The sequence below is a fragment of the Notolabrus celidotus genome, chromosome 12 (assembly GCF_009762535.1).
Source record: "Notolabrus celidotus isolate fNotCel1 chromosome 12, fNotCel1.pri, whole genome shotgun sequence".
In the NCBI taxonomy this organism is placed as follows: Eukaryota; Metazoa; Chordata; class Actinopteri; order Labriformes; family Labridae; genus Notolabrus; species Notolabrus celidotus.
Window position 1 is genome coordinate 22,431,934 of NC_048283.1, and position 22,887 is coordinate 22,454,820.

Sequence of the window (22,887 nt, forward strand, 5' to 3'; positions counted from 1 at the left end):
GATCTATCTTTACAGATATTAGAAACAGCATATGTCATGTTTGTGTGTACTACAAAGTGAGCAGACGCATCTTGTTTCAGAGTAACACAGCATCATAGTGATGCAGAGGACAAGATGTGTTTTAATCCAGATTTAAAGAGTCTCTGAGGATTCAAAAACTGAGGGGTTTGTTAAATTGTCTCTTCATTTACAGTCAAAGCTCTCTGACTTCAGTCTGAGGATGAAATGTAACAAGTAAAGGTGACAGCAGCACACAGCTCGTCTCAGTTATATATCTTTTATTTGACTTAGTTTCAGTTTCATATCCAAATTCAGATTAAGGCATAATTATTCTCTTTAATCAGCTGTACATGCATCTGAGAAAGAATCTGTTCATGAGGATCTTCTTGCATAAAGAAGCACAAAGCAAACATTACAGAGACAGAAGTTAAGGATGCATTTGGTCGTTCCTTATTAAACTGAATAAGATGCGACTGACGGATAAATATCGACTTCAGAAGACAAACCTGAACACAGCATTAACCAATATGAACGTTAGTATTTAAGATCAGAGAGAAGATTCCAGCTTTAAAAGGAGAGACCTAAAGAGTGTCCTCGAGCCAGTCCAAACAGAACTCTATCAAAGGATCAGATATGTATTTATGTTTATCCTGCTGCCCGCGTGCAGAGGACTGTGCAGTGCTGATGGAAAACCAATAAAGGCCCAACACAGTGTTTTTAAAGCGTTAAAGGACAAGTTCAATTCAGACAAAATAAAAACATAAAAGAAACAGCTGCTCACATGTCTCTGACGCTGCAGGAACTCCTCATCAGACTCCAGGTCCTGAACCTGCTGCTTTAACTAATGAAAACTATTCAGACTTCACTTTAAAAACATCATCTGACCCATCCGTTTGAGTCTTACTGTAAATGTTAGAAACACTGTTGAACAGTATGTTGGTGTTTTCCCTGTACTCTGAACTCTGGGCCTGTTTTGATATATATTTTGGTTTTAAATGACAAACAGCTTCTATAAATGCACCACTTGTGTTCTCCATCCTGCAGCTTTCTCATCCCTGATGGATCAAAGTGAGTCCACTAACAGGTCTTGTTTTTGTCCCTGACAGGCTCAGGTTGTTATTCTAAGAGAACATTACAGAGAGGAAGAATGAGTTCATGTGTGAAGGCTAACATGATATTTCTCACTCCTCTGCTGTGAGAGAGGACGAGCTGATGTGAGAGCAAAGTAGGTTAATGTCAGGTAACGTCCCTGGGTGTGAGGAGGCGGGCTGATGACGTTTACATCATGTGATGCTGATGCTGTGAATACGTCCAATCACACGCAGCGATGATAGAAAGACAAACACTGACTCTGCTTCACGACAACTTGGATAATTTGTAAACATTACATGGGGGCGACCACAGCCTCCATTTAGCATCCTGTCCTGCCTCCTGAGTCCACCCTCCTGTCTCTCAGGGGGAAGTTCACGCTGTGAGCGACTCGTGTGAGTAACATCTTTGGGACACTTCGGGGGCAGGGTGTGAGAGAGAAGCTTGAGGCTGTCAGTCACAGAAACAATAACCTGTAGAGGATGCACTTTGACTCATCTGCCCCTCACAGCTCCGTTCACGGCTACAGGTGGCAGAAATGTGACGGAGCGATTCAAAAGCTTCTTCTACTGAACATAAACACCCAACAAATACATTAAAAACAGGGTCTTGTTTAGATACTTGAACTCCCCTGAAGCATAAATACCTCTTACATATGAAGTATAAGACCACTCAGGTGCACCATCAACAGGTTGGCAACAGATACCTGTGGTACTGAGGATGTCATGTGACAGACAGGCTGTGTGACTGAGGCTGTGAAAGGAGAGCTTCCTCTGAGCTCCATGGACCCTTTACTGGTCTTTAAACAGTTTACCCTGGACCGGATCACCTCTACATGAAAACATCAAATAAACTGAAGACAGGAGAAGAAAGACAGAAAGGCAAATGTAGAGTCAATACAGTAATTGATTGACAGCTGAGCTGTGACATCACAGCAGCTGATCTGATCCCTCAGCATCCACGAACGACCCCGAGAGATTTATGACATCCAGTAAAAACAAAGGTTCCAGTGAAACCAGCAGACAGACAGTCCTGTCCACCTGAAGACGCTGCAGTGTGGACAGCAGCCCACCTCCGCACCCTCAGTCTCTGTCTCTACTCCTCTACGGTGCAGGAGGCCGGCCCCGGTGCCCCCTCCTCCTCCCCCTCCTCCTCCTCATCCTCCTCCCCCTCCTCCTCATCTCATGCCTCCATCAGTACAGGCTCCAGCCCTGAGGATGATGATGATGATGTTGCTGGGGGGGGTAGAGTGAAGAAGAGGCAGTGAGCTCTCCGGGGCCAAGCTGCTTTCCACACGCACACATTCAGTCCAGCTTCTCCTTCTGGACCAGCTTTGGAGCGTCGACAAAGTCCTGACCGTTAAAGAGGATCAGCCCGCCCGTCACCACGCTTGCTGTCCCCCAGAACAGGACGTACGCCAGAGTCTCCGTCCACGTGTCACCTGAAGGGGGGCAGCAAGACCGAGTCAGTGAGAACAAATCAAATCTACTGCTGCTCCTCTGCAGAGTGTTAAGATCAGACATGAAGTATCTGCAGGATGAGCTAACCCTCCTGGTGCTGGTCTGAGTGTTACTGTCTGATACTTATCTTTAAGTCTCTGTATTTCTGACCTTACTTTACTATGTGACGCACTCTGAGCTGAAAGCTGTTATATATTTAATATTATTATATAATAAAGTGGAGTCGAGTTACGGCTCCTGTGATGGAGAGTTGTGTAGCTGGACTCACCGGCCATGAGCAGGCAGATGATGCACATGGAGAACGCCACCACCATGATGATCGGCAGCTACACAGAGAAGAAGAGTCATGAGGTGAGAGGAAAGCTGAGGTCAGATCTTTGATCTAACGGATCAGGTCTTACCGTAAGGAACTTCCAGTCTTTGGGGTCTCTCAGAGGAGCCATCCAGTCCCCTTCATCCACAGCGTAGTTCCCCAGGAACAGATCGATGGAGTCCTGCATCAAACAGACTGATTCACTCTGACCTGTACCTGAGAGCGCTCAGCATTCAAACATAAACTCTTCAGTCCATGATGGGGTCAAACAAACAGTCAGCTTCAGGTTCTCCTTAAAACTCATAAACCCTCTCTTCTTTCACTCCACTCCTCTCCTCCACTCCACTCCACTCCTCAGAGTGGACGTGTGGACTCACCTGTCTGAAGCCGTCAGAAAAGTTGTTTTTGTAATATCTGATCATGGAGTTCCAGCCGTCCATCAGCAGACCCCACTGAGTCCTCTTCCCCGTCCTGAACGACCAGAAACACTCACAGTGATGAAGTGAACTCTGAACCTGCTGACCTTTACTGTCAGGAAAAATGATGAGGCGTGACCTCTGACCTGGTAAAGTCCGTCTTTAAGGCTCCTGTTCCTGCATACTGTTTTGCACAGGCATCAGCATTATCTGCCCACGCTGTACAACACACACAAACACACACACAAACATAGACACACACAAACGTCAGGTTAGCGTCACTCCTCCGGAGGTTTGACTGATTATTCTTCTTGAAAAACTGCTGAAGAAGAACTCACCGCTCTTGTACGTCTTCTCAAAGTCTGCCTGCTCCTCAATCAGCTGACCGATGTGGAGGACTCCCATTTTCTGCACACACACACACACACACACACACACACACACACACAAACACACACACACACACACACACACACACACACACACACACACAAACACACACACACACACACACAAACACACACACACAAACACACAAACACACACATTAAGAAGCCTTCCTGCTGTCTGAAATCCTCCTGTAATTTGTAAATGTAATCTCAGCAAGTCGTCGTCGTCGTTGTGGGACTGTAAAATTCTCCCTCATATAACACGGTCTTTGTGTTTGCTCAGGTGTGTGTTCGGACAGATTCTCTTCTGATCCAGTGTGAAGGGGTTGAAACAGTTTGGTAACCACACGAGATGGTTCATGCTGTTCCTGCTTCCGTTTAGCCACTAGAGGGCACCGTCAGAGTTTAAACATGCACTCCTGAAATCCTCTAAAGGTTTTCAGGACCTCTGTCCCTGAAATGTTCCAAAGCTGCTCTCACACGAGTCTCTCTCAGTGTGAAGACGAGGAAGAGGGAGGCAGGAAGTGACATCAAGGTCACCCTGACTTCAGGAGGACATTTTCAGGGAGCGGGCCAAAGTCCATGCGAAGGGGAAGCAGCTCAGCTTGAACATTTAACATAAATCTGTCTTTGTCTTTTCTCAGATCCTCATCAATCAGCAACTATTCCTCCTGAGGTCCACACATGCAGAAGTGATAGTATTTAAAGTTAAAGACAACAAACAAATATACAAACCGTGATGAGGCCGTGTGAACTCACCCTGAGCTGAGACTGCAGCGACCGCCGGGCCAGCAGACTCTGGATGACGTTGGTCCGGTCCAAACAGTCCATGCAGTTACTGCGAAACGTCCCGTCCTGATTCAACATCACCTTCCCGTCTGCATCCACCAGGAAGTATCTGAACACACACGCACGTATAGTTACTCCTCTTGTACACTGATATATGACGCCTCCACAGACTCTGTAATCGTCTCACTGACCCGAACTCGTCCTGCATCTCGGCCACCATGTCGAGGAGGATCTGCAGGCGGTGCCACCTCATGCGGCTGCACTCCTTGTGGAAGTCAAAGGCAATGTACCTGCAGAAGGAGCAGCAGGTGAACACAAGAGTCTAACCGTGCTGCAGGAAACGTCAGAGAGGGGAGGAGCTTACTTGATCATGCCGTTACCCAGGCTGCTCACCATCTTGTCAAAAGCCAGCTCCAGAGGCTTCTCTGAGCCTTTCTGGTTGATCTGAAAACAGAAGACTCATCTCATGTCGGATCAAACACACATGTTGGACTAACTGTCTCTACTCTCTGTCTCTACTCTCCACCTGACGCTGTGACCTCTGATGTAAAACAGATTAAGAACACGTCTCACCAGGTTGAGGATGACTTGTCGTCCGTAGAGGATGATCTGAGAGTCGAAGTGTCTCTGGAACCCGTCCAGCTGCAGAAGGAGAGCAGCGTGTTAAAGAAGGAGATAAAGGTCTGAGAGGATTTGGTCTCAAAATCTGACTCACGTGGTTGATGGTTTTGCTGATCTGAGGTTTTGGTTTGTATTTGAGGTTGGGTCTCTGGGACCAGTAGAAGGGGATGGAGCCTCGGGTCTGAGGAGGGAAACACACCACATCATCACTTCATTCATACGTCTTTAATCTATCACAACGTCTTCTATGTTTGAAGGATCAGAGCTGAAAGATGGTCTTCGTGTTTGAAGGATCTGAGCTGAAAGGTGGTCTAAATGTTTGAAAGATCTGTGCTGAAAGGTGGTCTTAATTAAAGGTAGACTGCAACATTTACACTCCGATTGTCTCCTCACAACCTTCAAGTAAAAATTTCAATCTTTCAATCAAACAATTCATCCTGCATGACCCCCTTCAGACTCCAGAAGTTGTCTGAGCTCTGAATGATTTTAGTTTTAAAGAGCTTCTTCTGATGAGCAGAGTGTCGAGGTGTGTTAATGTTTTCATTTGTATAAACACACGGAGAGAACATGTCTGATTGTTTAGACCATGATCACATGGTATGGAGCCACAGACAGAACATAAATTACAAATAAAAAATATATATAATATAATGAGGGCACACAGCATGGCTGAAGTACAACAGATCTGATTTAAAACAATGTTAGCACATTTTTCAGAAAAGTCCCTAATTTGCAAATAACTTTTGGCTTATCTGATTGCAAAAATAGAATCAATTCAAACACAGAGGGACGTTTTAAAGGTTACATATTACGCTCTTTTTCATCAATATATATTGGTCTAAGAGGTCCCCAAAACACGTCTTTAAAGTTTATGCTCAAAAAACACTTTGAAATCAGATTTTGGCATGCCTGAAAAACCCTCTTCTTCAGCCCTGCTCAGAACAGTCTGTTTTCTCTCTGACCACGCCCCCTCAGGACGTGGATGTGCCCTCGGCTCTCCAGCACGTTGATCTAATGTTTACATGTTGGCTGAATATACACGGCTGCTCACAGACCCGCGTTACTTCAACCCTCTGAATGTGGTCCAGAATCTGATCCTGACAGAGAGGTGCCTGTAGCAGGACCTTTCTGAACGATTGGTCACAGATTTAGTGTTTCTTGTTGTTTTATTTATCAGTATGTCAACGTGTGTCTTGGTACACAGCTACGAACATGAAGCTATGTGGCTATGCTAAAAGCTAGCACTTTTCCATGAAAAATACAAATTATCCACTAGATCTTCAAATCTGCAGACGTGGGGAGTAAAACCGACCTTTGTGTTTATTAAGACAGCCTACAACTAGCATGCCTCCCTCCTAAGCACCTTGTTAGCACATGTGTGTGCAGGTAATGAAAAACGGAGGAGGGGTTGAGCTGTAGTTTATACAGTCTATGGGATGAACAAGCTCTGAGCTCTGTTTTCCATTAAAGACTGGATGTTGTTGTGACGTAACAAAAACAAAGAAAACTGAAACGGCTCGTTTCAGCACACATTTACAGAGAGGTGGAGAAATCAGAACAGGGGCAGAATGGATTTTTTTCATTTTCGGGGGGGTTTGTAGACATGCCAGGGAAACATATTTCAGGTAGAGAACCATTAAAAAGCATGATATGTCACCTTTAAATAATACTTTGGTATCAACCTCTCTCTATATCTCAGAATGCTTGTGTTCTTGCACTAAAAGAAAATATGGTACTCATCGCCCACACGATCATCATTACAGAGATTACAAATCCTTTGTTTTCTATCCAGGCCTTTATACCTTCCAGTAACCATAAGGATCCTGGTGTTATTCATTCTAAAATTACAGATAGCCTGTCTATACTTCTAGTTTCACATCTTGTTTAAATTGTACATATAAATCACATGCTGTCATTTTATCCAGTTCACATTGCCACTTTGGCAGGAACTGATCTCCTGACTTCATCATGAATAAAGCAAAGACTGAGACCTCAGCTTTTACCAGAGACAAAGAAAGAAGACTCTGATAAACTGAACATTTAAATAACGATCCTCGACAGCAGTTCACTTTCCTGTCTCCTCTGAGGTTCTGTAGATAGAGTCTAAGACTGGACTGAGCCTCACCTGAACAAACGAAGCCTTGGCACTGTTGAACTGAACAATCTGCTCCGTTTCCACGTAGTTAGCAGCGTGGCCCTCTGTGTCGATACCTGCACACAGAAACACAAACATCTGTTAGAGACAGGCAGCCACAGTAACAGTTTACTCCTCATGGTGTCCTCTGGACCTTCAGAGCTCACTTCTACAGGAGACAGAGACGTGAGATGACATGCGAGCTGTGCGCGTTACAGGATTCACCCGTGAATCATACGTTTGGAGACAGTGAAATGAGGGCTCAGGGGTCTTCAGTCTCACCTCTGATGTAGTACCGGACTCCGGCTCTGAAGCAGCTCCTCCTGGAGACGATGCTCCATTCAAACACTTTCCCGTTGATGCAGCTCGACCTGAGAGCGATGACTGATCACAACTGAGTTAAGAAACAGGACTGAGGTGGAGACGGTTACAGACATTACAGAAACATTCAGAGGCGTGACTGAGGACGACGGGGTGAGAGAGGAGGAAGACTTCCGGATGACAGGGTGAGAGAGAGGAGGAAGACTTCAGGACGACGGGGTGAGAGAGAGGAGGAAGACTTCCAGACGATGGGGTGAGAGAGAGGAGGAAGACTTCAGGAGGACAGCTTCTCCTCACTCAGACTGATGTTGTTTCATTCATCTTCATCAACAAACAAACATTATACAGTTATAGATGAATAATCTGACACAGGGACTTATTTCATGCTTCAGTCAGATCTGATCCGATCAACTGGTCCTCCAACATCAGGTAATGGATCTTATACTCTGAAGATGTGTTGGGGCTGAAGTGGTCTGTATCTGTAGAGTGTATTAAACACGAGGTGACTGGGTGCATGTAATACCAACATTAAACACTGGGGGGAGCCTTTTCTGATGCTGTGTATAAATCCCGGGCTGCAGGTGATCCTGGAGGATGTACCTCTAAGTGAGCTTGACATACCCGGGGTGCATCCTAAAGCTCCATCTTCGCATCCTCCACTTCAGTCTATGTCCCTCAGACCGGACATGAAGGAAATGAAGAGAAGGAGAGAGGAAACGAGGAGATCAGTTTTAAGACTGTTTGTGGTCTGTTTCAGGGTGCCCTCAGTGACTGTTTTAAGGTCCGCTATTAAACTCAGGTGATGTGAAGTTTCAGAGAAGTTCTGAGCCCCTAAAGCGTCCAATCAGTGAATGACTTCCTGCTCCAGGCTCTGAGCGCGCTCACATGAGAGGATGCGTTTATCGTGTCAGCATCAGAACACGCATGGGGGACTTAAATCAGGTCATGTTACAACATTTGATCACAGGTGAAGGATACAGCCGTGGACCACAGGAAACACGAACTTATGTAACTGTAAGAGGAGAGCAGACGAGTTGATCATCTCTGTGCTCAGAGCTGAAGCACGTTATCTTACACACATTCATTTAAAATCCAAACTATATAAAAGAAAGGAGACAGCAGTGTGACCTCTGACCTCTGGCTGCGTCATGAACTCTCTCAGCAGGTGACCGTTCCACACAAAACGCTGATCGGCCTGAAACACAGAGACCACATGTTAGCCTGATGACATCATTAAAAGCTAGTTATCATTGCAGTCCCAGGACTCCTTGTGGTTTGTACCCTCTCCAGCAGACTCATCTCCTGGAACTCTGGGCTGGTGTTGGCGAGGCGCTGCAGGGTGTGAGTCAGGTCGTAGTCTGTGGCAAAGTAGAAGCTGTCCGTGTGGAGCACGCCGTTGATCATGGACAGGAGGGTCTTGTTGTCCTGCATCTGGAGTGAGACGTACAACACGTTAGCGTCTCATCGGGTCCTCAGTACGAGCAGAGAGACGTGTTGGTCAGGTTTGTTTCAGTTGTAACGTCTCCTCTCTGCTCAGAGTCTTCTATCTGTGTGTGTGTGTGTGTGTGTGTGTGTGTGTGTGTGTGTGTGTGTGTGTGTGTGTGTGTGTGTGTGTGTGTGTGTGTGTGTGTGTGTGAGCTCACTGCGTCCTGCTCAGGTAACCTCCCTCAGTACGATGAGCTCTCACCTGGTTGTCCGTCAGATGTAGGATGGTCTTCTTGAAGGAGATGATGTCGAAGTCTGCAGCCTTCCACACAGCGTGTCCCAGCAGGTCTCCCACCTTCTTCTTCTTGGTGATGACCACCAGGTACATACCTGATGCAAACAGGTGAGCTCAGTGGGGATGGACAGCATGAACACACACATGCTGAGTTACTCTGAACATACCTGCTACCAGACGTATCGTCCCCATGAGTCCACAGATGGGCCTGCCGTCAGCGGAGACGGGGACGTCCCTCCTCACTAAGGACAGAGCAGAGGGTTAACTTCCTCCTCTCCTGACCTCTGGTTCTTCATGTTTTCATCAAAAAGAGTTTTAAGATTTAATGAAAATAAAATAAAGCAAAGACAGAGAAGTGCTCAGAACAGCAAAGACTCACTAAAGGACCAGCATGCAGGATGAACCTGCAGCTCTGAGCAGGAGGCTGTCTCTGTCCTGGAATCAGACAGACAGAGACTCTGACTGTTTCAGCACTGAGCTGCAGGCAGGCCAGTCCAGCACCTGGACTCCTCTACTACAGAGCCATTCTGTTGTAATACGTCCAGAATGTGATTTGGCATTGTGTTGCTGAAATATGTAAGGTCTTCCTGAAGACGCCATTGTTTGGATGGCATCCTATGTTGCTCTAAACCTGTATATATTGTTCAGCATTAATGGAGCCTTCACAGATGTGGAAGCTACCCATGCCATGGACTCTTATGATCCCCATACCATCAGGGATGCTGGCTTTGAACTCTGATCTGCTAACATACTGGGTGGTCCCTTTTCTCTTCTTTAGAGTGGAGGACTCTGAGTCAGTCTCTGTATCTGATCACCTCTCCACCTGTGCTGTTCTTACCTGTGAGCGTCATCTCCGTCGACACTCTGTCGATGGCCAGGACGTCCTCACAGCCATCATCACACGCCTCAATGTAGAACTTCTCAGGTGTGGTGCGTCTGCAGGTAAAAAGACAAATATTTATCTGCCAGGTTTTCTGTACTCAGCTGAACTTTAACTTTAAGTTGAACTATTCCTTTCTGAGAAATTATTCTAAATACTTTGACGTCTGTTCTGAGACTCTTTATTTAAAGGAAGGAGAGCGACTTTATCAATCACATTCAGTTTGTAACAGAGAGATTACGCTGAGCAGGGATCCACTGAGAGGTTTGATGTAGTGAGACTTCTGATTGACAGCTATGGTTATTGACTTCAACATGAAGTCAGTTCTCAGTAACTGCCTTCTTTGAGGACTTTGGCCCGGGATCGGTCTCCTGTATGAACAGTTCCTTCCAAAAGTCCAAGGTCTAAAACCAGACACGATCAGGACTTAGATAACCTGACACTTCACAACGAGCTGAGAGAACACCAGAGAGGTTATTCCATAAACTCCAACACGTCTGACTCTGTTTACTCTTGTTTTTGTTGTGATGAAATATCAGATCTAATTCTCCATCTCGTATTTTGATGTATTTTACACACGTCACACCTTCTCAGTTCTTCACCCAGCTCTCTTTGTTAAGCCTGGTGAGTCACAGGTGTGTGTGGTGTTATTGTGGACGGAGGGTGAAATAAAAACACTGCGGGTCCTCTACTAATCAGAAATTCCAGCACTAAAGGCCCTCCCCCCTAAAGTTACTGGACCTTTGGAAAGTACTACCCTGCACCCAGCAGGGACCTTTCAGGGGGAGGTTAACTACCCAGGAACTAAAGTTAGATCCTGGTTCCTGCTGTCACAGAGTTCCTCTGAAGGTTCCTAGCTGCTATGGAAAGCACCATTAGTTTCTCCTCTCATCATGTCTGACACCTCCATGCTCTACCTGAGCTGTGTTAGAGTTACTGTAACAAACAGAGACTTCAACAGTGAGCAGCTGTTAGCCACCTGAGCTAACGTGACTGAGCTCACAGCACTGTGACTCAAACTAACAAACATGTCGCCTTTCTGTACTTTACAGCTCGGAACTCATGTTAATATAAATTAACTTCATGTTTAATCACAGGCAAACCTCACACCGCCGTGTGTGTGTGTGTGAGTCTGTGTGTGTGTGTGTGTGCTCAGGTGAGCCGTTAGCTGTGGTTGAAGCAGGAACACACACACACTGACGGGATCAGCTCTGTAACCATCATCATGTTAGTATCCTCACACACTCCTCCTCCTCCTCTCTCTGAACACACACTTTAAAACATCATGGAAACACTCAAACACAGAATCAGGACACTTACAAGTTAAAACTCTCATAGGTGCTCGCCATCTTTCCTCACGTCTGACTTCAGTGACGTGTCAGCGACACACCGTCTGCTTGCGTCATCAGACTGCGCCGAACACAGACGCTAGGAGGCGCTGCACCGCAAGTACATCATAGACCTACATGTAATAATACCTCTTGATTAATAACTATTATTAATAACTATTATTAATATATATGCGCACAGTTTATTATTTGGCATTATTTGGTCAGGCGAACAGCTGATTACACTAAACACAGAGAGTTATAAAGCTGGTTTATAAACATATCCGCGTCATAACTTAATTAATTAAGATGTCATCCTCATGTTACTCCTCTGAGCAGCACTTTAATGATTTCAGGAGCTGGACTAACTTGATATGATGGGAGCAAAGTGGACAGCTGTCCCAACCCCTGGAGGTGCCCCACGTCAGTTCAGTGATTTTATTCACTGTAATTCTATCCACTTTCAACACAATTAAATACTAGATTAAAGCTCCAGTGTTTGTCAGCCCTCACTGTGACATCTCTCAATTAATGCAGAGCTCATGGCTATTTATAATTATTATTATAATATCAACAAAAATAACGACTACATCAACGATAATATTATATTATATTATATTATATAAATAATAATAACAATAATAATAATGTTCATGTTATCTCAATTCATCACACCCTGTTTCTGTTTACATTTAACACACCTTTTGGAAACATGGTTGGAAATGGTAATACAAAAAAAGGACAAACCAATCTGTTTATCTGTCAGCATGATGAGAAGCAGAGAACTTTGTTGAATCGCTGTTCAAGATTAACTGCAGTCGTAGCTTTTATACCACTAATACAGTCAGAACAGAAAATCAGAGACAGTTCAGCGTTTAAATCTGCACAGCATTGATAGGAAACATCTTTGAAAGTTGCCCTGCAGAGTAGGTACCAGCAAGGATCCAGGACAGAACCCCGAGGAGCAGCACAAGACAGGCTTAAAGAGGCTAAACGAACATTTTCATCTCCTTTTTATCAGTAATATTATATTTAGTTTTAGTTTTAGTTTAGTTTATTCACACACATCATCACAAATGTACATCTATATATCTTCAGTAAACATTTCACAATGGTTGGATGTGTGGAATGGGGTGACCCAAAGGAAGCTATTTAAAGCTTTTAATATGGGGCCCAATTTCCCACAAATAAAGTGGTAACAGACAAGATACAACAACATACTAACAGACAACACACACACAACAGACAATCCCAATAATGTGGTTACATACATAGATTAGTGGGTGCATTGATATGATCAGTAAATTAATCATACATTGCCAGAAGTTGCAATATTAGCTTTTTCTTGAAGATGGAGTGACATTTTTAACCCATCATCAAGCTCATTTCATATCTGCAGCCCTCTGCAATCAATGCTAAAGTTGGTACATTTTTATCTTTGTTTTTCCCAAGTAATTAGGTTTTTATTCCTGGTGGCATGTGTGTGCATGGGTAGGAAGATTAGAATGAGCTTACACAATTTCTGGTTCAGTTTTTGGACAGTATGGTACATTATACAGGCATTCTGGAGGTAATTGTACTCCTCAGACGCCTCAGAAGATTGTAACGGTTGAAAACTATTCCTGTAGGAGAAGTAAAATCATAACATAATAACCAGTGGTGGACAGTAACAAAGTAAATTTACTTGAGTACTGTACTTTTTGAGTATCTGTACTTTACTTGAGTATTATTTTTTGGCAGAACTTATTACTTTTACTCCACTACATTCAGAAGACAGTTATTGCACTCTCCACTCCACTACATTTCATCAATGCTCTAGTTACTCACTACTTTTGCTTTGACGTCAGCTCATGAATTTCCTTCTCTTTTCTCAAATCTGATCCCACGGTTGAACGTGGAGCAAACACAGAGTAGATTTCACTCAGATCAGGCAGTTCATTTAGAGGTGGTAATGATGGCCATATCTTCAGCCCGTGTTAGAGGTTTTTGAAATGAACAATTATACGTATCGTTTGAAATGTTCATCCTGTTTCCCACTCTGCCCAAACATACAAAAAGGTCACTGTCCAACCTGAGAAAGCGTGTTGAGCTGCGTATCGTTTATTTCATTCCAGATGAACATTTCAAACTAAGTTGTCTGTGCTTGGAGTAACTCAGTTGCTGTTTTTTTTTCATGGTATAGTTTTTAGTTACTCCTATGTATTCTTGACTGCATTTATGTATTGTGAAAATACAACATTTTGAGATTTTTTTTAAGAAGTACTTTGAATACTTAAGCATTTTTAAAAGCAAGTACTTCAGTACTTTAACTCCAGTTATAATCTGACAGAACAACTTTTACTTGTATTGGAGTCATATTTAACATGAAGTATCTATACTTTAACTTAAGTAATGAAGCTGTGTACTTTGTCCACTACTGATGATAGGGCAAGTATGACTTTATTTTGGAAAGTCTCAAGTTTTTTTTAAGTGAGTTGGAAATGTGTTACACCATATGATATTGCAGTAAAGTAGATGAGGCTCAAATATAGTTTTGTAAAGGGTGAGTAGTGCTGAGAGTGGAAGAAAATGTCTAAATTTATTGCACGGATCTATCTGCATTAACCCCTCCGGTGTATTTTAGAGACTGTAACTCCCCCCTCCAGCAGGTGGCGCTGCGGCGTCCAATGTGTGAAACACGGAACAGCCGTGGAACACGAAGAAGATGAGGAACTCCTGCACGTGTGCTCACACTGCGCCTGCTCGCTCAGAGAGACACACCGACACAGACCGAGGAGACCGAGAACTTCAATCTAACAATTTATACCAGACAACATGAGGCCAGGTAAAGTATAAAACTCGATTACTGTGTTTTTTAATGTAGCATTGTGTGTGTTTATGTGTGATTTGTCTGCGGAGTGTGTGTGAAGTTTTGAATGTGTGTGTGTGTTGGCCTACACCGCCACGCTGTCCGCGGAGCCTCTCTGTAAAGTTAATGCGTTTATAAAACAAACACATTAACGCGTATGCATGATTAATGTGACCATAAGTGAAGTTAAATATATAACATTAACGTCCAATTCAAGTTGACACAATGTTAGCCGTTAGCCCGAGCTAATAGGCGCCCAGCAGCACGCGGTGCACACAAACACACGTGTTCAACTTCTCTCAGTCTGAACGTCTCCTCTAACCCTGAGCCTGAGCACAACCAAACATTACATTTCATCTGAACATGCTTTTTTTTTAACTTTACTAAACACACGCAGGAGATGTTTACTGCAGGTGTGTTTCTCGTGCCACGAGGCTAACACTGGAAAGTTAGTGATAGCGCGTGTTAGCATGAAGTTAGCCAGGTGATCCTTTAAAGTGTGCTCTCCTCATGAGCCAGCAGGCAGAGAGAGGTTTACAGAATGAACAGTAACTCGTGTAGTAATGTTTATGAAACTGAAGAAAAGTCTAAGATAAATAAGATGTTTCGTCAACATGTCCAAAGATTGTTTTGGAGAATACTTTTAATGATCACCTTTAAAATAGACCTTTCTACATCACGTGAGTTACCACAACCATCACGGAGACACTAAGTTACGGAGGTAAAATAATAAGAGTCTGAGCAGGATTTAAATCTACATAACCCCAATTTAAATTATGCTGCCTTTAACCAGACCACCAAGGTTTTACCAGTGTCAACAGGCAGAGGGGGTATGTGACGGACTACTTCATACAGATTGAACTAATATGAAGCGTGATCAGGTTCCTGGTGTTACTTTTGTTGTTGAGAATTCTGCTTTTATGGGGCTTCGATCAGTTCCATTCTAAAGTACTTTGATCTGTTTGTTATAAAGTTCTTCGATCTGTCCCGTTCTAAAGTTCTTTGATATATTCCATTCTAAAGTTGTTTGATATATTCAATTCTAAAGTTCTTGGCTATATTCCGTTCTAATGTTCAGAATTTAGTGTTAAACACAGCATGCTAACACAGCACATTTAAAGTGTTCAACTAATCTGTAACAACGTCTAAAGTGTTCCTTCAGTAAGACGCTGCAGGAGGGATTTAGGGAGATGTGTGAAGTATATAACTCAGAGGTGAAGCACAGTGACAAATGTTTGAGCTGAATTAAACTAAACATCTGAATGTTAAATATCTCTCTCTAAATTAAAACAGCAGCATTTTAGGAAAACGTCTCAACCAAGCCACAACCTCCCATCTTGGGAAATGAAGATGATGTCAGTTAAAACTGCAGTTACTCCAGTGTCCACTAGAGGCTGGCTCCACGCACATCCATTCTAAGAGTAGATCTTACAGTAGAAATAATTATATTTACAGCCTGGTTCAAAAGAACAGCACACACTGTACAGGAGGGATTTATGATTTTATTTCATGATTTGTTCATTTCTAAGATTAGAGTTATGAGTTTTGTATAATTAAGGGTAAAGGCTGACTTGACTCACAGGCTGGTACGCTGTAGCTTTTAACAGGGGGTCTAAAGGCCGGCCTCTTTATGTCATCTAAGAGTAGTTTGGGTAACGTGTGATGTCACAGAGTCCATGTTTATATGGTCTGTGGTCTCAGTTCACTGTTCTAACACGGACTATAAAGACCCTCTGTGGACCAGTGTCAGATGGGCCAGGTTTAAACATTAAAGAAGGTCAAAGCCTCCTACCAATGAGGTGTGAGACCTGATCGCTCTCCTCTCTCTGCGTCTGGGACATCGAGGAGCGAGTGCACAGGGTCCAAACACACTGCTCTCTGCCTCATCCGTCGGTCTGCCGGTGTTCGAACACGCAGCTTCAGTCAGCTGACAAGGTGTTTCTGTGTTTCAGGGTTCAGTCCTCGTGGAGGAGGATACAGAGGAGGGTCCGGTGACCGAGGAGGAAGAGGAGGATTTGGTGACAGAGGAGGAAGAGGAGGATTTGGTGACAGAGGACGAGGAGGAAGAGGGGGAAGAGGTGAGACCTGAGGGAGGGATCAAGTATTTTTAAACGTTGTCTGTATAGTCTGTTACCTGATGATTCATCTCTAATCACACCTGAATGTCCCCGCAGGTGGAGGATTCAGGTCTCCTGATGGAGGAGGATTCAGGGGTCGGGGCGGTGGCAGAGGGGGCCCGAGAGGAAGAGGAGGCTTTGGAGATAGAGGGAGGGGAGGCAGAGGAGGCTTTGGAGCTGGGAGGAAGGTCATGGTGGAGCCACACAGACATGAAGGTTTGTAAATCTCGCTTGATCAACATTCAGCATGGTTTTCACTGAGTTTCTTAATATCATGAATCAGTGTGTGTGTGATCCATTAATGTAACCGTATGTATGTGTGTGTTTGTGTGTGCAGGTGTGTTTATCTGCAGAGGAAAGGAGGACGCTCTGGTGACGAGGAACATGGTGGTGGGAGAGTCTGTGTATGGAGAGAAGAGGATGAGTGTGGAGGTGAGACTCTTCATTCAAACTGTTATAATATAGATTTTCAAAATAAAAGCACGTGTGGTTGTAAAACAGAAATAAAAGCATCAGTAACAGTTTGATGAGATCGTATCTGAAGCTGTGAGAGGAAAATCCTGACGTTTGTCGTGAGATAAACGTAAAGCTTCATTCTGTCTCATCGTCATCATCAGTGTGTGAATCTTCAGTGATATGCATCAGCCCCCCTGTAAGGTCGTCTTCTGTCTGTCGTGTCCTCACCATGTTAACTCTTTCACGCTCTATCCTTCAGGAGGGAGAGACGAAGATTGAGTACAGAGCCTGGAACCCATTCAGATCCAAACTGGCAGCAGCCATCTTGGGAGGAGTCGACCAGATTCACATCAAGCCGGGGGCAAAGGTCATGTACCTGGGAGCTGCTTCAGGAACCACAGTGTCCCACGTGTCAGACATCGTCGGACCGGTCAGTACCGCACATGCTCAGTGCTACACACGCTCAGTGAATCTCAGAGGATGAAAGGATCTGATTTAATCCAAGGAGTAAACAAACTGTGGGTTTGATATTTGAAATCATCAGTTTGGGTTTTAGACCCACTCTAACACGACAAATGAACAGATGGATCCTGCAGCACATTGATCCAGTGTGAGGTTAACCCCTGTTCTCCTCAGTGTCCGTTTATGTTCAGTAGGACCAAGAAGAACCAGGAAGAAAGCAGATCTAAAGTTATATCATCCACCAGGAGCTCAGACAGGGGGAGAGCTAGGTGGAGTTACATAGCGATAAAGTGAAGAGAGAGTGAAGGAGCTGTTACTGAAAACAAGACAGTGAGAGAAAGATGTAAAAATGTCTCTAACAATAAACGATTGATTTGATATAGGGACAGTAAAAAGCAAAGGGTAACATGCTGCAGTGCTCTTCAGAACCAGCAGAGGGCGCTGTCTGCGTTCAGCTCCTCCTATTTGAGGAGATTATAGAGACAAACAGACGTGGCAGAGGAGACGAGACTATGAGAATCAACTGTTTGTTTCAGATCAGGTGTAAGAGCGAGGGGAGAGATCAGAGCGTGTGATAATTCTACTCTTCATTTAGACTAAAACTGGTCTATAACAGGGTCCAGGTTTAAACACACTGTCTATGTGATGGTGTGTTGCAGTAACCTGTGTGTGTGTGTGTGTGTGTTACAGGAGGGTCTGGTTTACGCCGTGGAGTTCTCTCATCGATCAGGTCGTGATCTCCTCAACGTGGCGAAGAAACGCACAAACATCATTCCCATCATCGAGGACGCTCGTCACCCGCACAAGTACCGCATGCTTGTTGGTAGGTAGTCCTGAAAATCAGAGAGGCAGAGGGGTCTGCTTCCTGTACCTGTCTGTTGTGAACAACACACCTCCAGTTAAATCCTGTGAGCTCTGAGGGTTTGTGTTAAGATTTAGGAATATGCATGTTTTTCTCTTTATTCAGAGTTATTATTTCTGTAGTTTATGGATCTTAATATTGACTGACTGAAACACAGTCAGAGATCTGAGAGCTGTTAGAAAGAGTTTGATAGTCTGTGAGACGCTTGTGTGGACCCAAAACATTTGAAATAAACTACAAGATACCAGGAGATCGGATCACAGGGTTCACTTTGGATCAGTTCATACAGGACCAGTAAACTGGAACCCACCTAATAACAATCTCTTTCTCACTCTCTCAGGTATGGTGGATGTGATCTTTGCTGATGTAGCTCAGCCTGATCAGACAAGAATCGTTGCTTTGAATGCTCATAACTTCCTGAAGAACGGAGGACACTTCGTCATCTCCATCAAGGTACAACACCTCCCCACTGTACCTGTGTTTACCTGTAGGCTAACTGTACCTGGGTTTACCTGTAGGCTAACTGTACCTGTGTTTACCTGTAGGCTAACTGTACCTGTGTTTACCCGCAGGCTAACTGCACCTGTGTTTACCTGTAGGCTAACTGTACCTGTGTTTACCTGTAGGCTAACTGCATAGACTCGACGGCGGCTCCTGAGGCGGTGTTTGCAGCTGAGGTGAAGAAGATGGGCGCAGAGAACATGAAGCCACAGGAGCAGCTCACACTAGAGCCATACGAGAGAGACCACGCCATTGTGGTCGGCATTTACAGGTACACACACATACAAACGCACACACATTCTTTCTCGCACACACTTTCATAACTGGATATTCTCTGAGGTGTTATAAAGGTGTCAGGGAAATATTTAGTAAAAATAAATGTGTGCTGAAACACATCACCAGCTGAGCAGAGAGAGGGGCACAGACGGAGACAGAGGTAGAGGGAGATCGCACAGGACCAAATATTTCCTGTCACCTGATTTTATTAAATAATGAACATAGCTGACCTGCAGCTCACGTGTTTCATGATGACTTCTTTCTCGGATTACAGTCCACTGTAGGCTCAAATGAAGTACTCTGTTAGGTACCTCTGTCACCAAAAACTGTCCCAGACACACCTTCAAAATAAAAGCGTGGTATGAAAACAATCTGTAGTGTAAATTAGACTGATGGTGAATAGTGGATTTGATTCTGTAAATTAAATGGTTCTTTAATCTCCCTGAAGCTCCTTACAGAGCTTCTTGGTGCTGTGAACCCAGCAGGGATCCAGACTTTAAATCTCCTGCCTGTCTTTACTGGAGCTGTTTCCTTTGGTGCAGCTTTGAGTCCAAGTTGTTAACTAAACTCTGACTGAACGAATCATAAGCATTGATAACTCCTCAGTGACGTCATCACGCAGGTTTTTCATGCTGAGGTGGTGAGGAGTGAGCCACCTCACATTTTTACTATCTTTGCTGAGAGTTGAGCGGGAAGTGACGGGTAAATGAAACATCTGCAGTCGTTGAACAACCTTCATGTCCTAAAACGTGTAAAGTCTGTGAGCATTTCAACCTCGGCAAAGAGGAGAATAGCGTCTGGAGAGTGGACCTTGATTAGAAAGGGTCTTCAAACATCAGCTGTGAGAGCTTCATAACTGCAGCCCTTCACCTTAAAACCTTTACCCTCCATCGTTATTCCTCCCTCTCATCTTTCTCTTCATCATCTCTGACCTCTGAACAGAGCAGCAAAAAAGCACCATCAGGCCTACTCTAACACTGGTTATAAAAGAACAGACACATAAACATGTCAGAGTTTGAACAGCACATTTAGATTTGACAGAGTAAATTTAAGATCTGATGGAGGTTTAAAGTCAGTCAGGTAACTGCACTTCATTATCTAATTAATCTGATCAACAATTGATGACTAGTCGACTGTAAAAGTAGTGCTTATTTGCAGCCCTCTTGCTTTCACACCTGCACTAAACTGCTGTAACGTGTGAAGCAAACAGCTGAACTCCACCCTGACCTTCACCCTCATGCTCCACCGTAACATTTCTGCAGCAGACGGTTGAAATATGAAATATACACACAGCTGAACTTTCTGAAGTGCTGTTTGTTACTCTGTTAGAGAAGAGCTCACCTGAGTGAAACATCTCCACCTGGTGGTCATTATGAGGGCTCAACTGTCAGTCCAGCCCCTCACAACTGAGCTGAAGTCACACAGACCTGCAGACAGTCTGTAGATGATCTGCACCTCACAGGTGTTAAGTTAATGATGATGACAGCACAGTGAGTTCATGGTTAAAATTCAAATACGAGTCTGCGTTAAATTAAGTTAGATTTATTCTGAAGATGATAAAAAGCTGCACACTGATCCAGAGGTGTTATAAACAAATCACTGCTTTAAGAAGAGTTTCATCTCATCGGGTCTTTATGTTTTAAAACTTTTATTCATGATGTATTCCTCTAATAACAGCCTCATATTCTATAACTTATGAACCAGAATTTACTGAGATATGTGAGAGACGGTTTTATATCAGAGAAATGTTGACGAGGAGAAACGGAACATTTCAAAACAGTTTGGATAAAAAACAACAGAATCATCATTAATATTCTGAGTGTTAAAGTGTTCGTCTTTAATGAACTGAAGGATATTTCTGAAACAGTGTCATGGCTTCATGTAAGAGATTTATGAGCTGATAATCTGCTCCTGATCACTGATGCTGATCATCAATATGTTTTACATGTTAGTTTTGAAATGTGCCGCTAATGCCTGCTGAGAGTCAGTGATCAGAGCTGGACGTGTCTGAGACAAAGCTTTATCTGGATCTTGATATTCAGGCCGTCCTCTGAGTAACACCTCTCTGTATGGTTACCCTGGTATGAAGGAGTCGATGTAGAGAAAAGTGTTAAAAGTGAAGTTTATGATGGAAATGAAAAGTCTTTGAGTTTTTCCGATTCAAAAAGACGTCATCAGATTTCAGAATCATTCACATTAACGTCTTAAAATCAAAAACTGTATTAACAAATTGGTTTATAAAATCAGCTGAAGCTTAAACTGACAGCTCCAGCATCAAACATTCAATCTTTCTCAAATTACTGAATCAGTACGTTTTAGATTTGGTGATTTGTTCTTCTGATTCATCAATCATTAAAGCTCTAATGCTGCGGACAGCTTTATCTTCATTTCTCACGTTGAGGGCAACATGTTGTTCCTTGCAGTGTTTTAAATGCTTCCTGTACCTAAAAGTTCCTTTTTAAAGTTGAACAAGTAATACCAGACTTCATTCCTGATTGTCTAAATTTGAATCGGTTTTATAACTGCAGGTTCAAAGGGTTAATCATTGTTTACTTTAAAGCTCCTGTGAGAATTTTTTTATGCTGGTTATGAAACAAGCTGTAGCTGACTGATGCCTCCACAGGATGTTCAGTAACAATAAAGACCATCAGAGACATAATCTACTGTTTCTATAGTTTTAAAGCTCATAACCTTCCCCAACATGACAGGGTAGGTGATGGATAATGTGATTCACCGAACGCTGAAAATACTGTTCCTGTGTCCGTGGCAAATACTCTTAACTAGTCATATGTGACTCTTAATGAAGCAGAGATTATCTATCAGAAAACAGCACAGACATATGAACAAGACATGGTCAGCTGTTTGTCCACAGGGGGCACCAAAATCACCACCAACCAAAAGTTACTCACCGGAGCTTTAAGGTGGCTCAATCTTCCTGATTATAATCAAACATATAAAGTCCACACAAACACAACATCCACACAAACACACATCAACCCAAACTCACTGCATCTACTCAAGCACACGACATCCACCCAAACACACTACATCCCCCCAAACACACAGCCTCCATCTGCTTCATGTTCTAACCCCTGCTCGTCTCTCTCTCTCCTCAGACCTCCACCCAAAGCAAAGAAATGAGTGATGCCGAGACTCTGGGAGACCGATCACCACCTGCTTTACGTTCTGCCCATGTTTATATCGAACGTCCACCACCACACCTCCACCTGCCTGACCGCTGACCGACTGCTGGACTCTCTTTGTTATTGAGTTATTGTTATTCAGGTCTGTGTCTTCAGATACAGATGGTTTACACAGACGGGATGAACAGTTTATTTTTCCTGTAGCGGTCCGAACCTTTTATTTCCTTAACCCTGCTCTGAGCTCGTCTCTGAGCTAACAGGTTTGTTTTAATGAAATCATGTTTTCTGCCCCTCCTTCTCTATACCTGTGCTCCTGATACTGTACAGACTGTACAGTCTCCTCGTCACACCTGAATGTGTGAACGTTGTCCCACCTGATGTACAGTGAGGAGAAGTGTCTGTGTTGTTTTGTGTCTGTGTAATAACTCCCTGTAGAGAAGGAGGCTTTAAAGCAGGTGTTTGGAGGTGAGCTGGGGGGCCCTGTGTGTACAGATATACTCTTTCTCTCTATCCTAGGATCAAACTGTTGTTATAGATTTTGTTGTATGAAGAAGGATGGTTGTGATTTACAACTGTTTGTTTTTGACCTGATGGATGGCTTTGTTTTAATAAAATATTTACTATTCTTGTTTATGAATGTTGTGTTCTTTGACTCAGTGGAGGAGAAAATAAAGTCTATGTTTCAGTGAATAACGGAGGAGGAAGAGGACATGAACATCACTCCATGTCGGCCTTTTCGCTTCGCGTCACTTTTTATTTCCT

At 43.7% G+C, this 22,887-nt stretch overlaps 2 protein-coding genes across 2 annotated transcripts; one reads left to right on the forward strand and one right to left on the reverse strand.

Annotated features, from left to right (window-relative positions):
- Positions 1–261: 261 nt before the first annotated feature.
- On the reverse strand, positions 262–11,566 carry sacm1lb (SAC1 like phosphatidylinositide phosphatase b). The gene is made up of 20 exons (XM_034697068.1): positions 11,453–11,566; positions 10,091–10,188; positions 9,420–9,494; positions 9,220–9,347; positions 8,814–8,963; positions 8,668–8,727; positions 8,511–8,544; positions 7,494–7,595; positions 7,203–7,288; positions 5,172–5,258; positions 5,030–5,098; positions 4,821–4,900; positions 4,648–4,746; positions 4,427–4,565; positions 3,617–3,686; positions 3,425–3,497; positions 3,240–3,333; positions 2,951–3,043; positions 2,818–2,875; positions 262–2,530 (listed from the first exon to the last, which is right to left on the reverse strand). Exons 1-20 carry the CDS (start codon positions 11,479–11,481, stop codon positions 2,394–2,396), a joined length of 1,761 nt encoding a protein of 586 aa, XP_034552959.1. The 5' UTR covers positions 11,482–11,566; the 3' UTR covers positions 262–2,393.
- Positions 11,537–22,758, forward strand: fbl (fibrillarin). The gene is made up of 10 exons (XM_034697073.1): positions 11,537–11,600; positions 14,084–14,284; positions 16,261–16,386; positions 16,483–16,641; positions 16,763–16,857; positions 17,141–17,311; positions 18,034–18,166; positions 18,546–18,658; positions 18,832–18,977; positions 22,099–22,758. Exons 2-10 carry the CDS (start codon positions 14,275–14,277, stop codon positions 22,121–22,123), a joined length of 978 nt encoding a protein of 325 aa, XP_034552964.1. The 5' UTR covers positions 11,537–11,600; positions 14,084–14,274; the 3' UTR covers positions 22,124–22,758.
- The last annotated feature ends 129 nt before the right edge of the window (positions 22,759–22,887 follow it).